The sequence below is a fragment of the Spermophilus citellus genome, assembly GCF_964194105.1.
Source record: "Spermophilus citellus genome assembly, chromosome: 5".
Classification (NCBI taxonomy): domain Eukaryota; kingdom Metazoa; phylum Chordata; class Mammalia; order Rodentia; family Sciuridae; genus Spermophilus; species Spermophilus citellus.
This window is the reverse complement of record NC_138186.1, coordinates 1,079,889-1,103,595: the sequence shown is the minus strand read 5'-3', so window position 1 is coordinate 1,103,595 and position 23,707 is coordinate 1,079,889. Positions and strand designations below refer to the sequence as shown.

The following is a 23,707-nucleotide window of genomic DNA, read 5'->3' as shown; positions in this document are numbered from 1 at the left end:
ATTTGGGTGTCTAATTTTACCAACACCATTTGCTGAAGAAATTCATGAGGATAGCTCAGCATCTTAGATGGATTCTCTTGGTTCTTTGCCATGAATCTAACATCGAAATGGGAGGTACTAGCGTAGAACTAGAATAGTGAAACACAAAGGGGACCATCAGTTCCCAAGGTCACATATGCCATATGGTGGCATTGAAGAACTAAGGGACAATAGTCATATTTACCACCATGGAAGGAATCAGAACTGGGAGACCTAGAGATCTTTGTCATTGATCAACTGATCATGGGGTCTGTAGGAAGGAAACATATGGGAGTTCTGCCAGTTCCTTCTGGGTCTGTAGAAGGAGTGAAACCCCAACTTCTGTGAGTGGACACCTGACTCAAATCTCTAGAACAGGTTTCATAGCTCCTCCATTAACTCCCATCCTGGAGCCAGTCTGCAGACACAGAGCTGCTGTGTGGAGGGGGAGGGAGCTGCCCATGAGGGACCTTGCTGCACTGCCAGAGCACACTGACCCCTTCCTCCTACTCTTCCCCAGTGAGACGGACGTTCACCTAATAGAATGATGGTCATGGGAACGAGGGAACCAACAGACATTTCAGCGATTAACTGACACTAGGTATGAACTGACGATAATGGCTAAAGGAGGGATTTTATAAGTTTGTGATCAATGCAGTTTTCTGGGGCCCAAGATCCTGTGTATGAAATCCACTATCAATTAGGAATCCTTGATGGCTTTTACCTGATGTATTCATTGTTGCTTTCAAGATATTTCTTTGTTTTCCTTTTTAGCAACTTCAGGTCTATGTATAAACATCGCTGTTTCAATTCCATATAACAAGATCTTCAGGGTTTCTGAATGTGGAGGTCTGACTCACAAAATTGGGGGAATATTCTGTCATCTCTACTATAAACATCATGTTAGCCTTCTAAGGCACAACTGATGCAGAGTTCATCTCCCTGTTTATATTTCACTGCTTCAAAAACCTCCGGACATTTGAGAAATCAAAGAGACTGCTGTCCTGCCAGTCATGTCAGAGCGCTCCAGGCCAGTGTTTCCCATCCTCTCTCCTCTCTCCACTCCACATGTTGAAACACTCTTAACCACAAGCCCCATTCTTTTCAATTATTTACTAATTATGATTTCAGATGTACTTTTATTTTCTCAACTCAATCCCCACATTTTAGAGTAAAAAATAATCATACTTATGTGGGGAAACTAAAATCCAGGCAACCCTTGACAACTTGTTTCCAACGGTCATGGGCCACCTTCTAGGTGTCTGTCTGTTGCAAATGCTCAGTCGACTAACCCCCTGACTCCACTTTACTGTCCCTCATTCCTAACTGCACTTATGGGATTCGCACCCCTTGCCCTTGAGTCCATAAGTGACGACCTGTTCAGGGGTGGCTCACCTTGTCTCGTTCTCTTGCTAGACTTCAGGACACAGCTGTCACAGGAGAAACGTGGACTGAGACACAATGACACACTTTATCTTCAAGGACGCCACCGTGTTATCAAGCAGATAAACTGTTGATTTTTGAGTCTGACATGATAACAGTAAAACATTTCTTTAAATATGTTAACATATTATCAATGGAAAGGCCTTCACCATTTCTTCCTCGAGAATTAAAACATCCAAAAACAAACAGGGTCATAAGAAAAATGTAGAGGACATCTTGCAATGAAGGGGAAGGACCTCTATGTCAAATCTGATATCCTTAATCAATATGTTGACAGTATCAATAATATTTCAAAATGTTTAATCAAACACATTCATGCCAGATCTGTGCTTTCTACACAAATATATGTTTTGTCCATTTAAGAAAAAGGAAAAGTAAGTTCATTTTACTGTGAATTAGAATATGATGTGTATTTCTAAAAATAGGGAGAGAACATCAAGCAGCGTAAAGTCTTTTTCGAACACTCTGGAAACAAGTCATGATTTGCGATCAATACCAACTTATCTTTTATTGGAGATAAAATGCATTAAAATAGGGATTTACCAATCAGAAAACATGAAAAGAAAAACTAAGTTATTTTCATTGTGCCTCCATTGACATTTCTATCAAACAAGACAACTACACTTTCAATCCCTTTTGACATCCAATGAGGTATGTTATTCTATTTTATATGTAAATATTATAATTCTGTAGATATATTCTACTGATTATATATACACCTTACATATCAATATCTATATCAACAGAGTCTGAGATTTATAAAAGAAGTAAAACAAGCAAACATACAGGGTCCTAGGAGAGATAGAAGATCATCCATAACCAGATTCAGATGACATCTCTCACAGGACTCCACAGAGAGAGAGAAGAAACACACGGCACCACCTTCCTATGACAGATGTCATGGGACTGGCACCAGATCTGGGGCACGTAAATGAGCCTCTCTGTGGTTCAGCTATCCTTACTTGATTTTCCCATTACATACAACAACACAAAACTAAGAATGGTTTCAAACTTACTTATTGAAAAATCATTGAAACAGACATGTGCCGACATTCAGCCAAGCGTCCATCCCTGTGAATCAGCACAAGTGGACTGAGGACTGCATAGCCCAGGTCCACAAATTCTACAGCACTTCCTTCTATGAAATTATTCTCTACGGAGAAAGTGACATATAAAGACATAAAGCAACTTGTCCAATAGAAGAAGAGAAAGCAGAGCATCAGAAGGAGGACACTCTTCGCAGCCTTCATCTCAGGGGGGGTTCTGTGGAGGAGCTTGCAGGTCTGAAGGTGGAGCACGTGCTGGTGGTGCTTGTGGAGGAGGAAGACCATGTAGCCACTGGTCCAGCCCATAATACTCTGAAACCCAGCATCTCGAAGGACCATGAGAACAATAAAAATCCATCTAATTGTCCAGTTTTGTGATTGAAAATAACAGAAATTATCACTTCTAGTAACTTCTGATGTGTTCATACTTCTGACGTGTTTGATATAAAATGGTAAGTTCATACTTATTATGGAATTGAGTATCCAACAGAAGAGCAACAAGGGAAGCAGGTGCCAGGCTGACCTGGGCTGCAGCCTCCTCCACCTGGAGGCTCTGGGGCTGATGGTGATGGCCTGGACCACTGTGAGGAGACTGGTGGTGCAGATGGACAGGCCCCGGGCCACCCTGCTGAGGTAAACCACCACCTTACAGGCTATATCACCTATGAGGCTTCTCAACCCCAAACTGGATACTGTCCTTGGCATGCCTCTAGTAAGAAGTGTTATCATGTTTGTAAAAGCCAAGTGGATGAGAATGAGGTGGATAGATTTCATGGTGCTTCTAAATAAGCCCATATAGTTCCCAAGAACAAGGACGTTCCCCACAACTCCAAGTCCTATTAGAAACACAAAGATAGTCCCCTTGACAACATTCAACACCATTTCTTAATTACAGGCAGATATGCTTCGACGTAGGAACACATTTTGAAGAAAGAAACATTAATCTGCAAAGAAATATTTCACAGCTGAAATTCCCAGAGTGTAAAAACAATCAGTTTAAATGTAATGGTGCAGATTTTGTCCAAAATAATATTTCATTTTCTGTAACAGTTTGAGGAACATTCTACATCATTTAAAACACCATCTTGAGGACTATTATTCAAAACAATAAATTGTTAACCCTGAATTTTTATAAGATCCATATCATCAATACCAAACTTGGTTGTATCCTTGGTTTCCCATCTATGTTCAACCTCAGCATGGATACATTAAACCTGTACTCCCCCAATCAGAGTTCTCCCTGTTCTTTATAAATTTCATTCTATATATTCTTATATTGCAATGCAAAAGTTGTAGATCATGCTTGGTCTTTCATCCCCCCAATATGCACAAGAATTTGTAAAATCCAGTTACTTCAACGTGTTTAACAAATGTAAACATGGCCACATTTCAATTTCTGCACTGTCTGCTGCTTTGTTCAACCTCCCTTCTATCTATTATTTGGATCAGCACCACAACTCTAGGTTTGCTTTTGCATCATGGTTTTCCATCTTTGATGAGGAGAGCTTCCCTCTGTGTTCTCCTACACACAACAGGACTCTGTGGTTTCCCTGCTTACTAATTCTCAGAGAGTCTCTGTAGTTCTCTGTTGGATCCAAAGTCCAAAACCTTTACAGAAGGAATCAACAGCCAAAATCGAACCTGTTAAAGACATGAAGGAATGAAATCAGATTATGGACGGCATGCAGCTAGCAAGGGTGCTCACATGAGCCATGGATTACTGCCCTGCCAGGCTCTGCAGCCAAGGGCTGAGTTCCTCTGATGACCTCAAGGACCTCTAAGAAAAGCCTGGGTCTGTTCTGCATGTGACGGTGTTCATCAAATGGTCAGCTGTGGGACCACCTGCTGCACGCTGCCAGGAGATGAGTCAGTGTCTGAATTAGGAATCCCCAGGAAAGCCTCCTGGTGGAGAAGTGGGTTGGGAGACACTGGGCACACATCACTAAAGCAGTGTCCTGAGGGCATTTTCCAGCCCCTGCAGAACCTTGCTGGGAACAAGACTTCAGTCAATTCTGCAGCCTGCTCTAGCTGGGCTTGGTTTTAGTCTTGGTTTGTTTTGTTTTGTTTCTGTTTATTGGGTTTTTTCCCCACCTAGTCAACAATTGGGCTGCTGTGATTTCCGGGCAATCCTGGAAAGGATGTTACATTCTCCTGTTAGATTTCCAATCTCAAGTCTCATGTAAGAACTTATGTTAAATATGGTCAATTTCTCCAGAAAAAAAAGAACCTAGAAAACGAAAAAAATCCCTAGGATCTGCATGTGTTGTGTGTACATAGAATGCAGTTCTAAATCCTATCCCCAGCTCCTGCTGTTCATTAAAAGATTGCTTTAGATTCCTCTGTTGAGCCTCCCTGGCAGCTTGAAGGGCAGGAATACTGGTTGTGCCCAGTTTTAACACCACAGAGCCCTTGAATTCAGAGAGATTCAAGATTCCCTTTCCAACTCTGTTTCCTCCACTAACAAATGGGGAGAATAAAGCCTGCACCCATGACTTAACTTAAACAGCACAGAATCCTGAATATGTGCTGTGCAACGCCTTATGACACAAGCTTTAATGATCCAGGAAGAGCAGCTTCAACTAGTAAGTCAAGGATGAAAATAACTGTGCTCAGTGTACATCATGACCCAGAGGACATATCAAATATTTTCATATTGCTTGTACATTTCAAATTTTTCTCATATTTTCAGCCCACTCCCATCTTTCCAAACCACACAGCCCTGAATCAAACTTGGGAGGCACTTCTGAGACATACAACTCCCTTCTCTTTCACTGTGAAAAAATGAAATGAAAAATGTTAGAGGAGAGCTTTGCATTATTCCAGATTGACTGCACAGGTACAGACTAAATGGTTCTAAAAGGTAGGTCATGCATTCAGAGAAATATATCATCCCCACCTGGCAGTAACACCCAGTGAGCTAGGTGGGTACATGCATCCACCCAAGGGGTAACTTCCCAAGATAAACATGTGATTGGTGGTCCTCGGTGCATGATATGAACTAAACTTGAAGAAATAGTTCTGGAATTTTAATATCAAGCAAACTAATGAAAACATACTGAAATTCAATAAGAGACACTGTGATTTTAAGTACTAATTGTGTTTAGTAGGCACACTAACAGACATCTAAAGCATAAATTTGACTCACATGTATGAGCTAATGTTATGTTTGAGGACAGTTTCCGGTTAGATGCCCCCAAAATGCCTTCACCTTAAACACAATGCACTTACAGACACAGAAACTTGATACAAGAGAAACAAGTGCATCTTGGAAACTGAATAATACACCGTAATCTAGCTGCAGTAATCCCACGTAAGTTAAGAATGTGTTCAGAATCTCACAGGTCGACATCAAGGCTAAAGACACAGCTTTTCTAAAGGCAGACAGAGAGTCTAACTTCAGTCTTCAGGACCCACCACGGGGCTCTCAGATGAATCCAGATCCCCAACACAGGGTCCAAGCTGCTCCCGTGTCGCTGAGGGACCTCTGATATAAAGGCCCTTCGTGTTTCCGCCCAGGTGCAAACCTTCAGATACCAGATGGAGAGGGAAGGTCCGAGGATCACAGGCTCTCGGCAACCCCCTGGCTCAGTCTCAGAGAGTAAGATGTGTGCTGCTGAGGAGACGTCACCTGTGCCTGGGAGCAAGTCAGACCCTGGGCCCTCTCACCTGGGTGGCTGTGCTGCTGACCACTCTGTGTGGGCCCTTCTGACAGGGTGCAGCTTCCCAGGCTGTACTTGTGCCTCCGGGATCTGTGGGGCTCTTGCCTAGCACAAGCCACCACCAGGACCCCAGCTGTCACAGTGACAGCTGTCAGGGAGAGGCCAACCCTCTGCAGAACCTCAGTCCCTGAAGGACGGCTTTCCCTGTCCCTCCACAATTACTCTGTATGTTGGGCTCAGAAGTTGTCTCAGTCTTAATTGAGGCTTAATTATCTTAATGAAAGTTTCTGCAGTTTGAAAGTCAACAACCTGCCAAGTTTCCACATCTGAGGTCCCATTTATCCTTCCCTTCCCCTTCCCAAAAGTGCACAGATGCGTCCAAAAGGGGCCAGCTTCTCAGACCCAGAGGATCAAGGTTCCTCATTCTCAAGGCCTTGTCCAGCACAGGGATGTGGTACCTGATGTCAGGTTTTAGGGACTCTGAAAACACAAGGTGAACCCAGTGGTTAGATACACCCACAGTCTCCCTCTCAAAAAACCAACCTGCCATCACAGAAATGCAAATCAAAATCACAGGGAGATTTCACTCCACCCCAGTTAAAATGGCATTTTTCAAGAATACAAATCATAGTAGATTCTTTCAAATATGTTAAAAAACAGGCAAATTAATATGTTTTTATAGGACTAAAAATTAGTATGGCCAGGCTGGTAAGCAGTATGAAGATTGTTAAAATATATAAAAATGAACCACCATATGATCCAGCTACAATACTCATTGGTATTTATTCAAAAAACTAAAATTGAAATAGTATAGTGATACAAGTGCATCAATATTCACAGCAGCATGATGCACATGACCATGTTAAGGAAACACCCTGTGATCACCAGCAGATGAATGCACCAAGACCATGAGGTGCGCAGACACAATGGAGTGCTACTCAGCCATGAAGAGGAATGAAACCGGGCACTGTCTGGAGATGGACAGAACTACAGAATGCCAGGCTACGTGACATAAGCCAGACTCAGAAAGGCAGGGGGTGAACACTGCACTTTATATGTGGAAACTGGAGCAAAATCCGGGGGGATGGGCTGCGCAGACCCATGAAAATAGAAAACATGCCTGTGGAGCAGAGGAAGGGACTGGGGGAAGAGGGATGGGTGGGGAAGGGCAGGCGCCGCGGGATGAGCTGGCTGACCATGCCGTGTGCTCCTGTGGATGTGCAGTGAGTTTCATGTTGTGAGTCTCTGTGGGACACAAGGTGGTAGGACATGAATAAGAAGGAGGAAGTGAGCAGAGGACAGAGAGGGAAGAGGGGTGGGAGGAGGGAGCAGCAGGCCACGTGGGGAAAGGCACCCAGGCAGGTGGCTGGGTAGGGGACCTGTGAGGGTGACCATGATGCACTAATAAAATGCTTTCAAACCCCACGTCTGCGCTGTTCCTGGGGGCATTTGTGTGACCCGTCGACACCAGGAAGCTCCCCTGTCACTGAGGTTCCTACTGCCTGGGGGCTTTTCAGTCCCTGGAGCAAGGAATGTAAATCAAGGTGGCCAAGGGCTGAGGGGAGTGAGAGCAGCTTCCTTTCTGCAGAGGAGAGAGCAGCCCGGGCTGGCCTGGGAGGCAGGCTCCTGGCCCCTGGGCCTCCTCTGCGCCCTGAGGGACTCATGACCTGGGGATGCGCCCTGCACACATTAGGGACTGGCACCCTGGGCCACACCTGGAAGCCACCTGAGTTACGGTCCCTGGTGTGGAAGGGAGACCCAGGCCTGCGTGGTGGAGTGGCCACTCAGGGCACTTGTGAGCTCAGACACAGAGTGAAACAGAGCCATGAGCAGTGTTCCCTGGTACAATAGCAGCACTAACCCTGTGACATTTGATAGGGGATTTTGTGTGTGAACTTGCAATTTTGTCCTGATTTTAAGATGTACATAAATTATTGTAAAAGCCTTGACGTGATCTCAGTAGTTTGGAATCCAGGCCTATTTCTATAAAGGTGGGTCTCAGAGGAACATTCACAGCACTGTGGTCAACCTCAAAAAAAAATAGAAAAACACCAAATAAATTAACATGACATCTCACACCACAATCAGAAGAAAACAGAAAATAATTAATATCAGAGCCAAATATTAGTGAAATTGGGAATAACAAACAATGCAACAGGGCCTGGGGCTGGGGCTCTGTCGTGGAGCACTTGCCTGGCATGTGTGAGGCACTGGGTTCGATTCTCAGCACCACATGTAAACAAATAAATAAATAAAGTTCCTTCAATAACTAACAAGAATATTTAAAGAAAAAAATGCAACAGATGAATTAAACAGATAGGATTTCTGAAATGATAAACAAGATTGATAAAACCTTCACCTAACTAACCAAAAAAGGGGGGGGACTCTAACAAAATCCAAGATGAAAAAGAAAATATCACCAAAGACACTACTGAAATCCAGGGGACCATCAGAAACTATCTTGGAAATTCATACTCCAAAAAAGAAAATCTTGGGATATTGACAAATTTCGAGAAACGTCTGACCTCCCCAAGCTGAACATGAAGATACCAAACATTTAAACAGACCAACACCAAGTGATGAAACTGAAGCAGCTATCAAAAGCCTCCAACAAAGGAAACCCCAGGACTGGACGGACTCTCAGCCCAGTTGTGCCAGACCTTCAGTGAAGAACTAACACCAACCCTCCTCAAATTATTCCATGAAACAGAAATGAAAGAAACATTGCTAAACTCATTCTGTGAAGCCCACATCATGAAACCAAAACCAGACAAAGACACATCAACGAAACAAAACTTCAGTCCATCACCCTTGATGAACTTAAATGCAAATATTCTTGATAAAATACTGGCAAATCACATACAAAAACACATTAAACAGCAGCACACTATTTTCAAGCAGGTTTAATCCCACAGATGCAAGGTTGCTTCAACCTATGCAAGTCTAGAGTGTAATGCAGCACAAACATGGACTTCCAGACAAGACTCGCAGGATCATCTCAATGGATGCAGAAAAAGCCCTTGACAAAGTACAGCACCCACTCATGTTTAAAACACTATGAAAACTAGGGAAGAAACAACTTCCCTCACCATTGTAAAGGCTGTGTATAAAGAACCCAAGGCCAACCTTATACTGAATGAGAAAAACTGAAAATATTTACTCTGTAAACAGGACAAGACAAGGATGGGCACTTCCCCCACTCCTGTGCTTTTAGACCTTGAAACTCAAGCAATCAATCAAGAGAAAGAAATTAAAGGGATACAAATAGAAAAAGAAGAACTCAATTTATCTCTTTGCTGATGACATGACCCTTCATTTGGAAGACCCAGGAAAACTGCCCCAGAAATTTCAGAACTCATGAACAAATTTCATAAGTAGCAGGAGACGAGATCAACAAACATAGATTAACAACTTTTCTAAACTCCAATATGAAATCTGCCAAGTAAGAAATGAGGAGATATACTCCATCCACAATATCTCCAAAAATATATTTGGGAATCAATCTAATGAAGGGTGTGAAGGACATCTACAATGGGGATTACAGAAGAGTGAAGAAAGCTGAAGAAAACTCAGACGATGGAGAGACTCGTGTTGGACAGGCAGAGTTGATATCATCAGAATGGCCATGAGTCAGCAGCATCACAGAGACTCGTGCATCCTCATAAAATACCAACGCCATTATCCACAGGATGAGGAAAACACTTCTGAAGTTCATTTGGAAGAATGGGAGACCCAGAAGAGAGAAAGCCACCCTGAGCAACAGGAGCAACCTTGCAGGCCTCACAGTCCTGACCTCCCCTTGTACCTGAGAGCCCCAGGGAGGCAGCCTGGTGCCAGCCCGAATCTGTCATGAGGACCAAGGGGGTAGAATGGAGGACAGAGATAAGCCCTCATGGAGACAGTTATCTGATCCTAGACAAAGGGGACAAACACATGAGCTGGAGATAAGTCAGCCTTCCTGACAGTGGTGCTGGGAAACCTCAACCCACAGGCAGAGAATGGAGCCTTGACCCCTGGACCCCTCCTTGAACCATGGACCCCACCTTGACCCCTGTACCCCTCCTTGACCCCTGGACCCCTCCTTGACCCCTGGACCTCACCTTGACCCCTGGACCCCTCCTTGACCCCTGTACCCCTCCTTGACCCCTGGACCCCTCCTTGACCCCTGTACCCCTCCTTGAACCATGGACCCCACCTTGACCCCTGTACCCCTCCTTGAACCCTGGACCCCTCCTTGACCCCTGTACCCCTCCTTGACCCCTGGACCCCACCTTGACCCCTGTACCCCTCCTTGAACCATGGACCCCACCTTGACCCTTGTACCCCTCCTTGACCCCTGGACCCCACCTTGACCCCTGTACCCCTCCTTGAACCCTGGACCCACCTTGACCCCTGTACCCCTCCTTGACCCCTGGACCCCACCTTGACCCCTGTACCCCTCCTTGAACCCTGGACCCCTCCTTGAACCCCTGTACCCCTCCTTGACCCCTGGACCCCACCTTGACCCCTGTACCCCTCCTTGACCCCTGGACCCCTCCTTGAACCATGGACCCCACCTTGACCCTTGTACCCCTCCTTGACCCCTGGACCCCACCTTGACCCCTGTACCCCTCCTTGAACCCTGGACCCACCTTGACCCCTGTACCCCTCCTTGACCCCTGGACCCCACCTTGACCCCTGTACCCCTCCTTGAACCCTGGACCCCTCCTTGAACCCCTGTACCCCTCCTTGACCCCTGGACCCCACCTTGACCCCTGTACCCCTCCTTGACCCCTGGACCCCACCTTGACCCCTGTACCCCTCCTTGAACCCTGGACCCCACCTTGACCCCTGTACCCCTCCTTGACCCCTGGACCCCACCTTGACCCCTGTACCCCTCCTTGACCCCTGGACCCCACCTTGACCCCTGTACCCCTCCTTGAACCCTGGACCTCACCTTGACCCCTGGACCCCTCCTTGACCCCTGGACCCCATCTTCGCCCCTGGACCTCACCACAGTGAAGCTCTCCACCACGTAAACCCAGAAGACACGACTCTTGTCATTCTCTTTCTTTTTATCATAGTGCCATACACAATAACTGTGACCCGCATCTTTCTTTATTCTTGTAGTATGACAATGCTCACTAGAGGGATAATAATGCCATGTTCTTAGTCAACTCAACATGATTTTATCAGTTTTGTTCTCCCTTCCTTTCCTATTCTTTCCCTTTCTCCTCCTGCTAATCTCCTGGTTCTACCCTTTTGATCTCCCTTCTATTTTTATTATTTCAAAGTCATAGATATATGCACATTGACATATATATTCATGTGATTTACTGTGGGATTCTCATAAGGGACATAGCTCAATTTGGTTGATCTTTGATCTCTCCTTCTCTCAAGCACATTCCTCTGTTCTATGTGTTACTCTCCTAGTTTCATGAGATCACTTCTATATTCCTTCTCATCTCCTCTCTCCCCCCCACCCCACCCCCACATATGAGAGAAAATGTTTGAACCTTGACTTTCTGAGTCAGGCTTATTTCACTTAGCCTGATATTTTCAATTCCATCCTTTTACTGCCAAACAACAAAATTATCGCAGAGTAATGCTCAATTGTGTGTATAGACCACTTTTTATTGATGCATTCGTCTATTGGTGGCCACCTGGGCTCATTCAATAATTTCCCAATTATGGATTGCAGTTCTAAAGACGTTGATTTGCCTGTATCACTGTATTAAGTTGATTTTAGTTCTTTTGAATAACTCCAAGGAGTGGGGCAGCTACATCATGTGGTGGTTTCATCCCTAGTCTTTGAGGAATTTCCAAACTGCTCTCCAAAGTGGTTGTATTAATTTGCAGTCCCACCAACAATATATAAGTGTACTTCCCCCACATCTTTACCAACAATTAGTATGATTTGTGTCCTTGATGTTGTGTGCTCTTGAGTGAGATAATATTACAGTGTAGTTGATTTTCACTTCCTCACTGGTTAAGAATGTTGAAGAGTTTTACATACATTTGTTAAATATTTGTATTTCTACCTTTGAGAAATGTTTGTTCAGATATTTTGGCCATTTATTGAGTGGGTTATTTGTTTTGTGTTTGTTGGGTCTTTCAATTTGTTCAATTGTAGTTGTTTTGGGGGGATTTGGATTTTTTGTCCAGTTCTATACATTAATGGCTATTAATTCTCCATAGCAAGAGTAGATGGCAAAGGTTTTCTCCCATACCACAAGCTCTCTTTCAAATATCTTATTTCCTTTGCTATGCAGAAGTTTCTCATTTGATGCACAACACTTATTGGTTCTTGGTTTTCTTACTTTATTTTAGTTATTTATTTATATTTGGTACCAGGAATTGCCCCAGGGGAACTCAACCACTGAGCCACATTGCCAGCCCTTTTCATTTTATATTTTGAGGCACAGTCTCACTAAGTTGCTTATGGCCTCACCAAATGCCTGATGCAGGCTTTGAACTTGAGATTCTCCTGCCTCAGCCTCCCAGCCGCTGGGATTGCAGGTGTGGGCCACCATGCCTGGCTAGCTTTTTAATTGTTGTTGTTTTACTTTCTTTTTCTTGAGCTTTAGGAGACTTATTAAGGAGGCTGGTGCCTGGGTCAGTATGTTGAGTGCTTCTGCTGTGTCTCAGACAGTGGCTGTAGTACTCAGGTGCATTCCTAGGTCTCTGGTACCTTTTGAGTTGATGTTTGTGGGTGAGAAACAGGCATCTGGCTTCCTTCTTCTACATATGGATATCCAGGGTGCCCAGCATCCTTTGTTTAAAAATCTGTCTGTCCTCCAACATATATTTTTGGCACCTTTATCCAAGGTCAGATGTCTGTACCTTGTGGCTTTGTCCCTGTGTCCTCTAGTCCATTCTGTGCCATGCTGTTTTGTTACTATAGCTCTGCAGTCCAATTTGAGATGTGGCATTAGATTCCTCCAGCATTGCTCTTGTTGCTCAGGATTGCTTTGGCTATTCTAGGTCTTGTCCTCATCCATATGAATTTTGGACTATTGTCCCTAGTTCTGTGAAAAATGTCATTGTCATTTGATAGTGATGGTATTGAACCTGTAGATCACATTGGGTCCTATTGACCAAAACACCTTTATTATAGGAATTTAGGAGTATTGTCAAACTTATCATTTCATAAATATTGGTTGGCTCTGTATGTCTCACATCTGTATTTCCCTCCTACCTTTGTGGAAAACAGACTCACAACTAAGCACAAGAGAGGGCTCCACATAAATATTAGCGTGTGAATGTGGCTGCTCTGGAATGGAAAGTCTGCCTGACTCACTGTGGTGTACTCACAAATGTGATGGGAGTGAGGTCACATTCACCCCACTGTCCTTCCCTGTCCCATCTCTCCCCCTCCTTTCCTTCCCCTTTGTCTACTCCACTGATCAGCAGGGCCACCAAGAGACACAAAGGGCCTCTGTCCCCAGGAGCGCCTCTGTGTCTCCTCCCTCTGATCCTTCTTCAGCGAACAAGTGGAGTGAGCACAATGCATCCCAGGGAGTGCAGAGGGGCTGGCTAGAGGCCCTCAGTGTCAGAAGTGTGCGTTCCACCCCCATGGGCTCTGGGCTCCAATGTAGCACAAGGGCAAAGCAACTTTTCCCCTAATTAAAACCAGAACAGTTTGCATGTCATTAAAACTAGGGAAGGTCGAAAGCATGAGCAATGGAAAGGCCGTGAAAATCAATGTCTTTAGAGAAGCCTCAGATTGTTTTCAATTTTATTTATACACTTACTTAAAAATGCATTTAAAGGGTTAGAAAATATGAAAAGAGAAAAATGATTTCTTGGTGCACCTCCATAAGGCTTCTTTCTCCCAAATGAGGAACTACTCTTCCAGGTTCTTTTGGGTTTTGCAGCTGTTCATATGCAGACACAATCCAGTTAAATGCTTGGTATTCCTTTATAAAGTACTATTAGTCTCCACTGCTGTTTAATTGTAATATTCCCTACATCCTAGTAGATATCAACCCACTTTTAACCCACCCTTGTTTTAACAAGTTCAATAAAATTCAACTTTGTTGAATAAAAATTATAAATACCTTTAAATAACAACAATGGCCCACTTATTGAATACTCGAGTTTGTTTATCAATTAAAACTGCAATATAAAATATTTTTACTCTGTGTATCTTATGTAAGGAAGCACATCTGGAAGACCAGGCCCTAGAATTGGGCTTCTTGGGTCTGGAGATGAATACATAAGTAATCTTGATGTGATTTTCTGAATTGTTCTTCGGCTTCTCACTAGCAGAAGTGGTGGTATGAAAGAGCCACCTAACATGCAGGAGAACATCAGATTCTTCCTGAAGGGTGGCAAGAAGAACAAAGAGGAGATAGCTGCATCCCTCCAGCTCCCAGTGACCTCTGTGCATTCAAGCCTGTCACCGACTTGGAGCTGTGAGAATGCACCTCTGTGTGACTTCCCTCCTCTTAATGTCTTGCATCACTTACAGCAACACAAAACTAACAGGATTTCAAACATACTAAAAGGACCACTGAGATGGGTGATTTCTCAAAGTTTTTCTTTCTTTGAGCACGACAACTTTCAACCAGATATCCATCTCTGTGAATCAGCAGAAATGGGTGAACAATCGCATAACCAACAGTCAGAAATTCATGAGCACTTACAGATGCAGAATTATCCAGTAAGGACGAAAGTGAATGTAACAAAATAATACAATCTGCCCAATAGAAGAAGAGAAAGCAGAGCATCAGAAGGAGGACACTCTTCGCAGCCTTCACCTCAGGGGGCGTTCTGTGGAGGAGCTTGGAGGTCTGAAGGTGGAGCACGTGCTGGTGGTGCTTGTGGAGGAGGAAGACCATGTGGCCACTGGCCCCGCCCATGACACCCTGGAACACAGCATCTCGAAGGGCCATGAGACCAGTGAAAATTCTTCCAATTATCCAGTTTTCTGGTAGAAAATAGCAGTAGTTGTCATTTTCACTAAATTCTGATGTGTTCAAGCTGTTGGTATTTTTTTTAAATTATTTTATTGTTGGTTGTTCATAATATTACATAGTTCTTAATATACCATATTTCACAGATTGATTCAAGTGGGTTATGAACTCCCATTTTTACCCCGTATACAGATTGCTGTGTCACATCAGTTACACTTCCATTGATTTACAAATTGCCTTTCTAGTGACTGATGTATTCTGCTGTCTATCCCATTCTCCACTGTCCCCTCACCCCTCCCCTCCCCTCCCCTCCCCTACTCTCTCTCCATCCCCTCTACTATAAATCGTTTCTTCCACTTATATAATTTTTCTCCTACCCCTCCTTTCCTCTTATATGTAATTGTGTATAACCCTGAGGCTCACCTTCCAGTTCCATGCAATTTCCCTTAACTCTCACTTTCCCTCCCGCCTATCATCCCTGTTTAATGTTAATCTTCCTCAAGCTCTTCGTCTCTACCCTGTCCTTGGTTACTCCCCTTATATCAAAGAAGTCATTTGGCATTTATTTTTTAAGGATTGGCTAGCTTCACTTAGCATAATCTGCTCTAATGCCATCCATTTCCCTCCAAATTCTATGATTTTGTCATTTCTTATTGCAGAGTAATACTCCATTGTGTATAAATGCCACATTTTTTAATCCATTCATCTATTGAAGGGCTTCTAGGTTGGTTCCACAGTCTTGCTATCGTGAATTGTGCTGCTATGAACATCGATGTAGCAGTGTCCCTGTAGCATGCTCTTTTTAGGTCTTTAGGGAATAGACCGAGGAGGGGAATAGCTGGGTCAAATGGTGGTTCCATTCCCAACTTTCCAAGAAATCTCCATACTGCTTTCCAAATTGGCTGCACCATTTTGCAGTCCCACCAACAATGAACAAGTGTACCCATTTCCCCACATCCTCGCCAGCACTTGTTGTTGTTGGATTTTTTAATGGCTGCCAATCTTACTGGAGTGAGATGGTATCTTAGGGTGGTTTTGATTTGCATTTCTCTGACTGCTAGCGATGTTGAGCATTTTTTCATGTACTTGTTGATTGATTGTATGTCCTCCTCTGAGAAGTGTCTGTTCAGGTCGTTGGCCCATTTGTTGATTGGGTTATTTGTTATCTTATTATCTAATTTTTTGAGTTCTTTGTATACTCTGGATATTAGGGCTCTATCTGAAGTGTGTGGGGTAAAGATTTGTTCCCAGGATGTAGGCTCCCTGTTTATCTCTCTTATTGTTTCTTTTGTTGAGAGAAAACTTCTTAGTTTGAGTAAGTCCCATTTGTTGATTCTGGTTGTTAACTCTTGCGCTATGGGTGTCCTATTGAGGAATTTGGGGCCTGACCCCACAGTATGTAGATCATAGCCGACTTTTTCTTCTATCAGACGCCGTGTCTCTGATTTAATATCGAGCTCCTTGATCCATTTTGAGTTAACTTTTGTGCATGGCGAGAGAAAGGGATTCAGTTTCATTTTGATGCAAATGGATTTCCAGTTTTCCCAGCACCATTTGTTGAAGATGCTATCCTTCCTCCATTGCATGCTTTTAGCCCCTTTATCAAATATAAGATAGTTGTAGTTTTGCGGATTGGTTACTGTGTCTTCTATTCTGTACCATTGGTCCGCTCGCCTGTTTTGGTACCAGTACCATGCTGTTTTTGTTACTATTGCTCTGTAGTATAGTTTGAAGTCTGGTATCGCTATTCCGCCTGATTCACACTTCCTGCTTAGCATTGTTTTTGCTATTCTGGGTCTTTTATTATTCCATATGAATTTCCTGATTGTTTTATCTATTTCTACAAGAAATGCTGTTGGGATTTTGATTGGGATAGCATTGAACTTATAGAGAACTTTTGGTAATATCGCCATTTTGATGATGTTAGTTCTGCCTATCCATGAGCAGGGTATATTTTTCCATCTTCTGAGGTCTTCTTCTATGTCTCTTTTTAGGGTTCTGTAGTTTTCATTGTATAGGTCTTTCACCTCTTTTGTTAGATTGATTCCCAGGTATTTTATTTTTTGGGGGGATATTGTGAATGGAGTAGTTGTCCTCATTTCTGTTTCAGAGGATTTGTCGCTGATATACAGGAATGCATTTGATTTATGCGTGTTGATTTTATATCCCGCCACTTTGCTGAATTCATTTATTAACTCTAATAGTTTCTTTGTAGACCCTTTTGGGTCTGTTAGGTATAGAATCATATCGTCTGCAAATAGTGATAATTTAAGTTCTTCTTTTCCTATTTTTATGCCTTTAATTTCTTTCGTCTGTCTAATTGCTCTGGCCAGTGTTTCGAGGACTATGTTGAACAGAAGTGGTGAGAGAGGGCATCCCTGTCTTGTACCAGATCTTAGAGGGAATGCCTTCAATTTTTCTCCATTCAGGATGATGCTGGCCTGTGGCTTATCATAGATTGCTTTAACAATGTTGAGGTATGATCCTGTTATCCCTAATTTTTCTAGAGTTTTGAACATAAAGGGATGCTGTACTTTGTCGAATGCCTTTTCTGCATCTATCGAGATGATCATATGGTTCTTATTTTTAAGTCTATTGATGTGGTGAATAACATTTATTGATTTCCGTATATTGAACCAGCCTTGCATCCCAGGGATGAATCCTACTTGATCATGGTGTATAATTTTTTTGATATGTTTTTGAATCCGATTCGCCAGAATTTTATTGAGGATTTTTGCATCTAGGTTCATTAGAGATATTGGTCTGTAGTTTTCTTTCTTTGAAGTGTCTTTGTCTGGTTTAGGAATCAGGGTGATGTTGGCCTCGTAGAATGTATTTGGAAGTTCTCCCTCTTTTTCTATTTCCTGAAATAACTTGAAAAGTATTGGTGTTAGTTCCTCTTTAAAGGTTTTGTAAAATTCTGCTGTATACCCATCCGGTCCTGGGCTTTTCTTAGTTGGTAGTCTTTTGATGGTTTCTTCTATTTCCTCTATTGTTATTGGTCTGTTTAGGTTGTCTATATCTTCCTGACTCAATCTGGGCAGATCATATGACTTAAGAAATTTATCGATGCCTTCACTATCTTCTATTTTATTGGAGTATAAGGATTCAAAGTAATTTCTGATTATCTTCTGTATTTCTGAAGTGTCTGTTGTGATATTGCCTTTTTCATCCCATATGCTAGTAATTTGGGTTCTCTCTCTTCTTCTCTTCGTTAGCATGGCTAAGGGTCTGTCAATTTTATTTATTTTTTCAAAGAACCAACTTTTGGTTTTGTCAATTTTTTCAATTGTTTCTTTTGTTTCAATTTCATTAATTTCAGCTCTGATTTTAATTATTTCTTGCCTTCTACTTCTTTTGCTGTTATTTTGCTCTTCTTTTTCTAGGATTTTGAGATGAAGTATGAGATCATTTATTTGTTGGTTTTTTCTTTTTTTAAGGAATGAACTCCAAGCAATGAATTTTCCTCTTAAAACTGCTTTCAATGTGTCCCATAGATTCCGATATGTTGTGTCAGTGTTTTCATTTATCTCTAAGAATTTTTTAATTTCCTCCTTGATGTCTTCTATGACCCATTGATCATTCAGTAACCTATTGTTCATTCTCCACGTGGTGCATGATTTTTCCTTCCTTCTTTTATCGTTGATTTTCAGTTTCATTCCATTATGATCAGATAGGATGCATGGTATTATTTCTACTCCTTTATATTGTCTAAGAGTTGCCCTGTGACATAATATATGATCTATTTTTGTGAAGGATCCATGTGCTGCTGAGAAAAATGTGTAACTACTTGATGTTGGGTGGTATATTCTATATATGTCAATTAAGTCTAGGTTGTTAATTGTGTTGTTGAGTTCTATAGTTTCCTTATTTAACTTTTGTTTGGAAGATCTGTCCAGTGGTGAGAGAGGTGTGTTGAAGTCTCCCATGATTATTGTATGGTGGTCTATTAGACTCTTGTACTTGAGAAGAGTTTGCTTGATGAACGTAGGTGCACCATTGTTTGGGGCATATATATTTATGATTGTTATGTCTTGTTGGTGTATGGTTCCCTTGAGCAGTATGCAGTGTCCCTCTTTATCCTTTTTGATTAATTTTGGCTTGAAATCTATTTTGTTTGATATGAGTATGGACACTCCTGCTTGTTTCCGCAGTCCATATGAGTGGAATGATTTTTCCCAGCCTTTCACCTTCAGTCTATGTATATCTTTTCCTATCAAATGCGTCTCCTGTAGGCAACATATTGTTGGATCTTGTTTTGTGATCCATTCGACTAGCCTGTGTCTCTTAATTGGTGAGTTTAAGCCATTAACATTTAGGGTTATTATTGAGATTAGGTTTGTTCCTCCAGTCATATTTGTTTATTTATGTTACTAAACCTGATTAGTTTTCCTCTTTGGTTACTTTCCCCCCTTTACTGTCCTATCTCCCACTGATGGTTTTCAATGTTATTTTCAGTTTCCTCTTCCTGTAATGTTTTGCCAAGGATTTTTTGAAGAGATGGTTTTCTAGCTGCGAATTCTTTTAAGTTTTGTTTATCCTGGAAGGTTTTAATTTCATCTTCCATCCTGAAGCTTAATTTCGCCGGATACACAATTCTTGGTTGGAGCCCATTTTCTTTCAGTGTTTGAAATATGTTATTCCAGGATCTTCTAGCTTTCAGAGTCTGTGTTGAGAGATCAGCTGTTATTCTGATTGGTTTGCCCCTAAATGTAATCTGCTTTCTTTCTCTTGTAGCTTTTAAAATTCTCTCCTTATTCTGTATGTTGGGCATCTTCATTATAATGTGTCTAGGTGTGGATCTCTTATGATTTTGCACTTTTGGCGTCCTGTAGGCTTCTAGGATATGGGATTCTGTTTCATTCTTCAAGTCTGGGAAGTTTTCTCGTATTATTTCATTGAATAGATTGTTCATTCCTCTGGTTTGGAGCTCTGTGCCCTCCTGTATCCCAATGACTCTTAAGTTTGGCCTTTTAATGTTATCCCATATCTCTTGGATGTTCTGCTCATGGTTTCTGAGCAGTCTTGCTGAACTGTCTATGTTCTTCTCAAGTTGAAATACTTTGTCTTCATTGTCTGATGTTCTATCTTCTAAGTGATCTATTCTGCTGGTAGTATTGTCAATTGAGGTTTTAAGTTGGTTTATTGCTTCCTGCATTTCTAGGATTTCTATTTGTTTGTTCTTTATTACTTCTAGCTCCCTGTGAAATTGATCTTTTACTTCCTGGATTTGTTTCTGTAGTTCCTTGTCAATGTGATCTTTCATTGTCTGGTTTTGCTGTCTCATGTCTTCCTTGAGAGTCCAGATCATCTGAAGCATGTATATCCTGAACTCTTTATCTGACATTCCGTCTGTTGCAGCTATTACCTCTTCTAACGTTGAGTTGACCTGCATTGCTTGTGGTCCTTTCTTTCCTTGTCTTTTCATGTTGCTTGCGTTTCTTTCTGCTTCGTGAAACTGTTGTGTTTTTGAAATTTTTCCCCCTGTTTATTTTTGTTGCTCTTGTATATTTAGGATATCTCTCTTGTAGGGCGGGTAGTGGCTGTGATCCTCCTCTAATCAGGGTGATCTATATACTACGCTGGTTGGTCGTAGGTCTGCCCGCCCCGCGGGCACGGGTGGCTGCTCTACTCTGCCCCCACTCCAATTGCGGTGACGTTCCTGCCACGTCCTCGGATCGTTGGTCCTGATCCGGACGTGGGCAGCAGCTCTTCTCCACCCCTACTCCAATTGATGTGACGTGTCTACCACGCTGGTCGGCCTCCAAGCCTGTTCCGCCGGTGGGTCTCAGATCTGCCCACCCTGCGGGCCTGGGCTGCAGTTCTGCTCAACCCCCACTCCCAGTGGGGGTACCTAACTGCCTCTCCAACGGGTCTCTGGGCTCCTTCCAGATGCTGGCGGCGGCTCTGTTCAACCCCCACTCCAACCAGTGTGACGTGACTGCCTCGATGCTACTCGTCCACTACACTGGCCGGCTGCCGAGCTTGTCCTGCCAGTGGGACGCAGGACTGCCTACCTTGCAGGGTCAGACGGCAGCTCTTCACGGCCTCTACTCCAAGTGGGTTGACTTGGCTACCCTGCCGTCGGGTCGCTGGTCCTGTTCCAGGCGTGGGCGGCTACTCTCCTCGGCCCCAGCTGCAGTTGGGGTGTCGCGATACCACACCGGCGGGACCCTTAGCCTGCTCTGGGCACAGGAGGCAGCTCCACTCTGCCCTCCAGGCCCCCGCAGTACCCAGCAGGACCCAGACCAAGAAGCAGTCCCTGTAGGATCCCCAACCCTGAGCCAGAGCCGCTTCGGGAGCCAGGAGCCGGTCTCTCCGATCCCTGCCACTTTCTGCTAGGAGCAGGCTCCTCAGGGCAACCGCCGCGGGTTCCCCAAACCCAGGCCAGAGCCGCCCCGGGAGCCCAAGCCTGGCCGCACCAGACTCTCCCTGCTAGGTGCCCAAGCCTGGCCGCACCAAACTCTCCCTGCTCGGTGTACGCTCCCCTTGGAGCAGAGTCTAAGATGCACTTCCCGTGGGCTCTCCAGCTCCGGGTCAAAACTGTTCCAGGAGACAGAGTCCCGCTGCCCCTCGTCGCAAGTTTCACTTGTGGCTGGCCTCAGCTCGCGGTCCCCACAGGCTCCGCGGCCCTGGGCTCAAGCAGCCACGAGGGCCAGAACCCAGCCTCTCCGATCCCTGCCACACTCTGCTCGGAGCAGGGTCCACAGAGGTACCCCAGCCTCAGGCCCAGGCGGCCCCCGCCCGGGCCTGGCAGCTCCAACCTCTCCCAGCTCAGTGTGTGCTCAGACAGGGGCAGGGTCAAAGACACAGTCGCTGCGGGTTCCGTAGCCCCGGGCCAAGAAGGATCTCCCGCCCTGAGCCAAAGCAACCCGGGGCACTAGAATCTGGCCGCTCAAAGCCCGGCGCCCGCCTTGCCTTGCCAGGGGTGAGGCCTGAAGAGTATTCTCCTCAGAGTTTCCAATCCCGAGCCTGAGCGATCTGTCTGCGCGACGCAGGCAAATACCAGCCTGGAATCACCTGTTCTGTAGTTGAATGAGCTGAGATCAGTAGAAAGCAGGGATGATTGCGTCAGCTCCCCATGATGGCGGCTGCAGTTCTCCTGCGTGTTCCGACCGGTGTCGGGAAACGAACTGGACCGATTCTCTCCTGTATTTCAAAGCTGGAATTCAGCACTCAGCGCGGCTAGTGTGCCACTGGCAGGAGCCTGCAGAATCCGCTTCGCTGTAATCCCTCTCTGGTAACTCGCGGCTAATTAACTCGGGCGCGTCCCAGACTCCATCCACGGGGCGGTCAGCCGACCAAGTACTGCTTCGCTCCATGCGGAGAAATCGCCCGCTACCAAGCCCCTGCAGCCGAATCCCGCGCGCTGGAATTTTGACCTCTAGATTCTGGAGCACTTCAATTTCACTGGGGATTCCCACCAAGGTAGCCTTCAGCCATTTCACCTCGTGTTTCTCCCACACAGTGGCGCAGCGTACTGGTGTGCTGGACTCCCTTGGCCGCCATCTCTCCTCCTCTGCCGCTGTTGGTATTTTTGATGTAAGATAGTAAGTTCGTGCTTATCAAGGAATTGAGTATCCAACAGAAGAGCAACAAGGGAAGCAGGTGCCAGGCTGACCTGGGCTGCAGCCTCCTCCACCTGGAGGCTCTGGGGCTGATGGTGATGGCCTGGACCACCGTCAGGAGACTGGTGGTGCAGATGGACAGGCCCCGGGCCACCCTCTCCAGATAAACCACAATCTTACAGCCTACGTCACCTAGGTTTCTCAAACCAAAGCTGGCTATTGTCCTTGGTGTGCCTTTGGTAAAAAGCATTAGGATATTTGCAGAAGCCAAGTGGATGAGAATGAGGTGGATAGGTTTCTTCTCACTGCCTCTGAAAACGTAAATGTAGCTCACAAGAACAAAGGTGTTCCCAGCAATGCCCATTCCTGTTAGGAACATGAAGGTCGTTCCCTTCGCAAGGTCCAGAACCATTTCTTACTTCTTAGGCAGAGGCCTGTGGATGCTGCAGACATGTTTTAGGGGAAAAACATCAGAAATGACTATATTTATCTTCAGAGAGCCTTTCCTACATCAGTTCTCTAAAGTGTAATGGCAGTCAGTACACACACCACAGTGCTAGCTTTATCTAAAGAACTATTCTACTCATTTTTTTACTCCTGTTTTTCTTGGCTGTAACCAAAAGACTTGACGGTTTTAGAGGAGGAAAGCCTTGTTTGTGGGCTCGTGATTTTAGGGACCCCAGTCCACAGAGGGCCAACTCCATCCTCGAGGGCCAGAGGTGTGGCAGAGCACCATGGCAGATGAATGTGGTGCAGAAAAGTAGCTGAGAACATGGCACTAGGAAGCAAGAGAGAGACCCCCACACAAGGACAAAATGCCCGCCCAAGGGCCACCCCCAGTTGCCCACTGCCTACAGTCACCCCGGTTGACCCCAGCAGGGACTCAGGCCCTGACTAGGCCAAGGCTCTCGTGACCCATCACTTCCTCTCTGACTCCTGCATTGCTCCACTCATGGGCTTGGTGGGACCCTCGTTTCTAAACCACAACGGCATTCTTTGTGTGTCTCTTTAACTAATAAAAATTTTGGGGAAAATACTATTCTGGGGGCTAGTACTCAAAATTCTAAGTTTTCAAT

At 44.4% G+C, this 23,707-nt stretch overlaps 2 protein-coding genes across 2 annotated transcripts; both read right to left on the bottom strand.

Moving 5' to 3' along the window:
• Positions 1-2,477: 2,477 nt before the first annotated feature.
• Positions 2,478-3,389, bottom strand: LOC308650445 (vomeronasal type-1 receptor 4-like; the record flags this gene model as incomplete). Its single annotated transcript, XM_081296451.1, has 1 exon — positions 2,478-3,389. One exon carries the CDS (start codon positions 3,387-3,389, stop codon positions 2,478-2,480), a length of 912 nt encoding a protein of 303 aa, XP_081152577.1.
• An 11,239-nt stretch (positions 3,390-14,628) lies between these two features.
• LOC308650444 (putative vomeronasal receptor-like protein 4) lies at positions 14,629-23,043 on the bottom strand (the record flags this gene model as incomplete). Its single annotated transcript, XM_081296450.1, has 2 exons — positions 14,629-15,130; positions 22,589-23,043. 2 exons carry the CDS (start codon positions 23,041-23,043, stop codon positions 14,629-14,631), a joined length of 957 nt encoding a protein of 318 aa, XP_081152576.1.
• Positions 23,044-23,707: the final 664 nt, after the last annotated feature.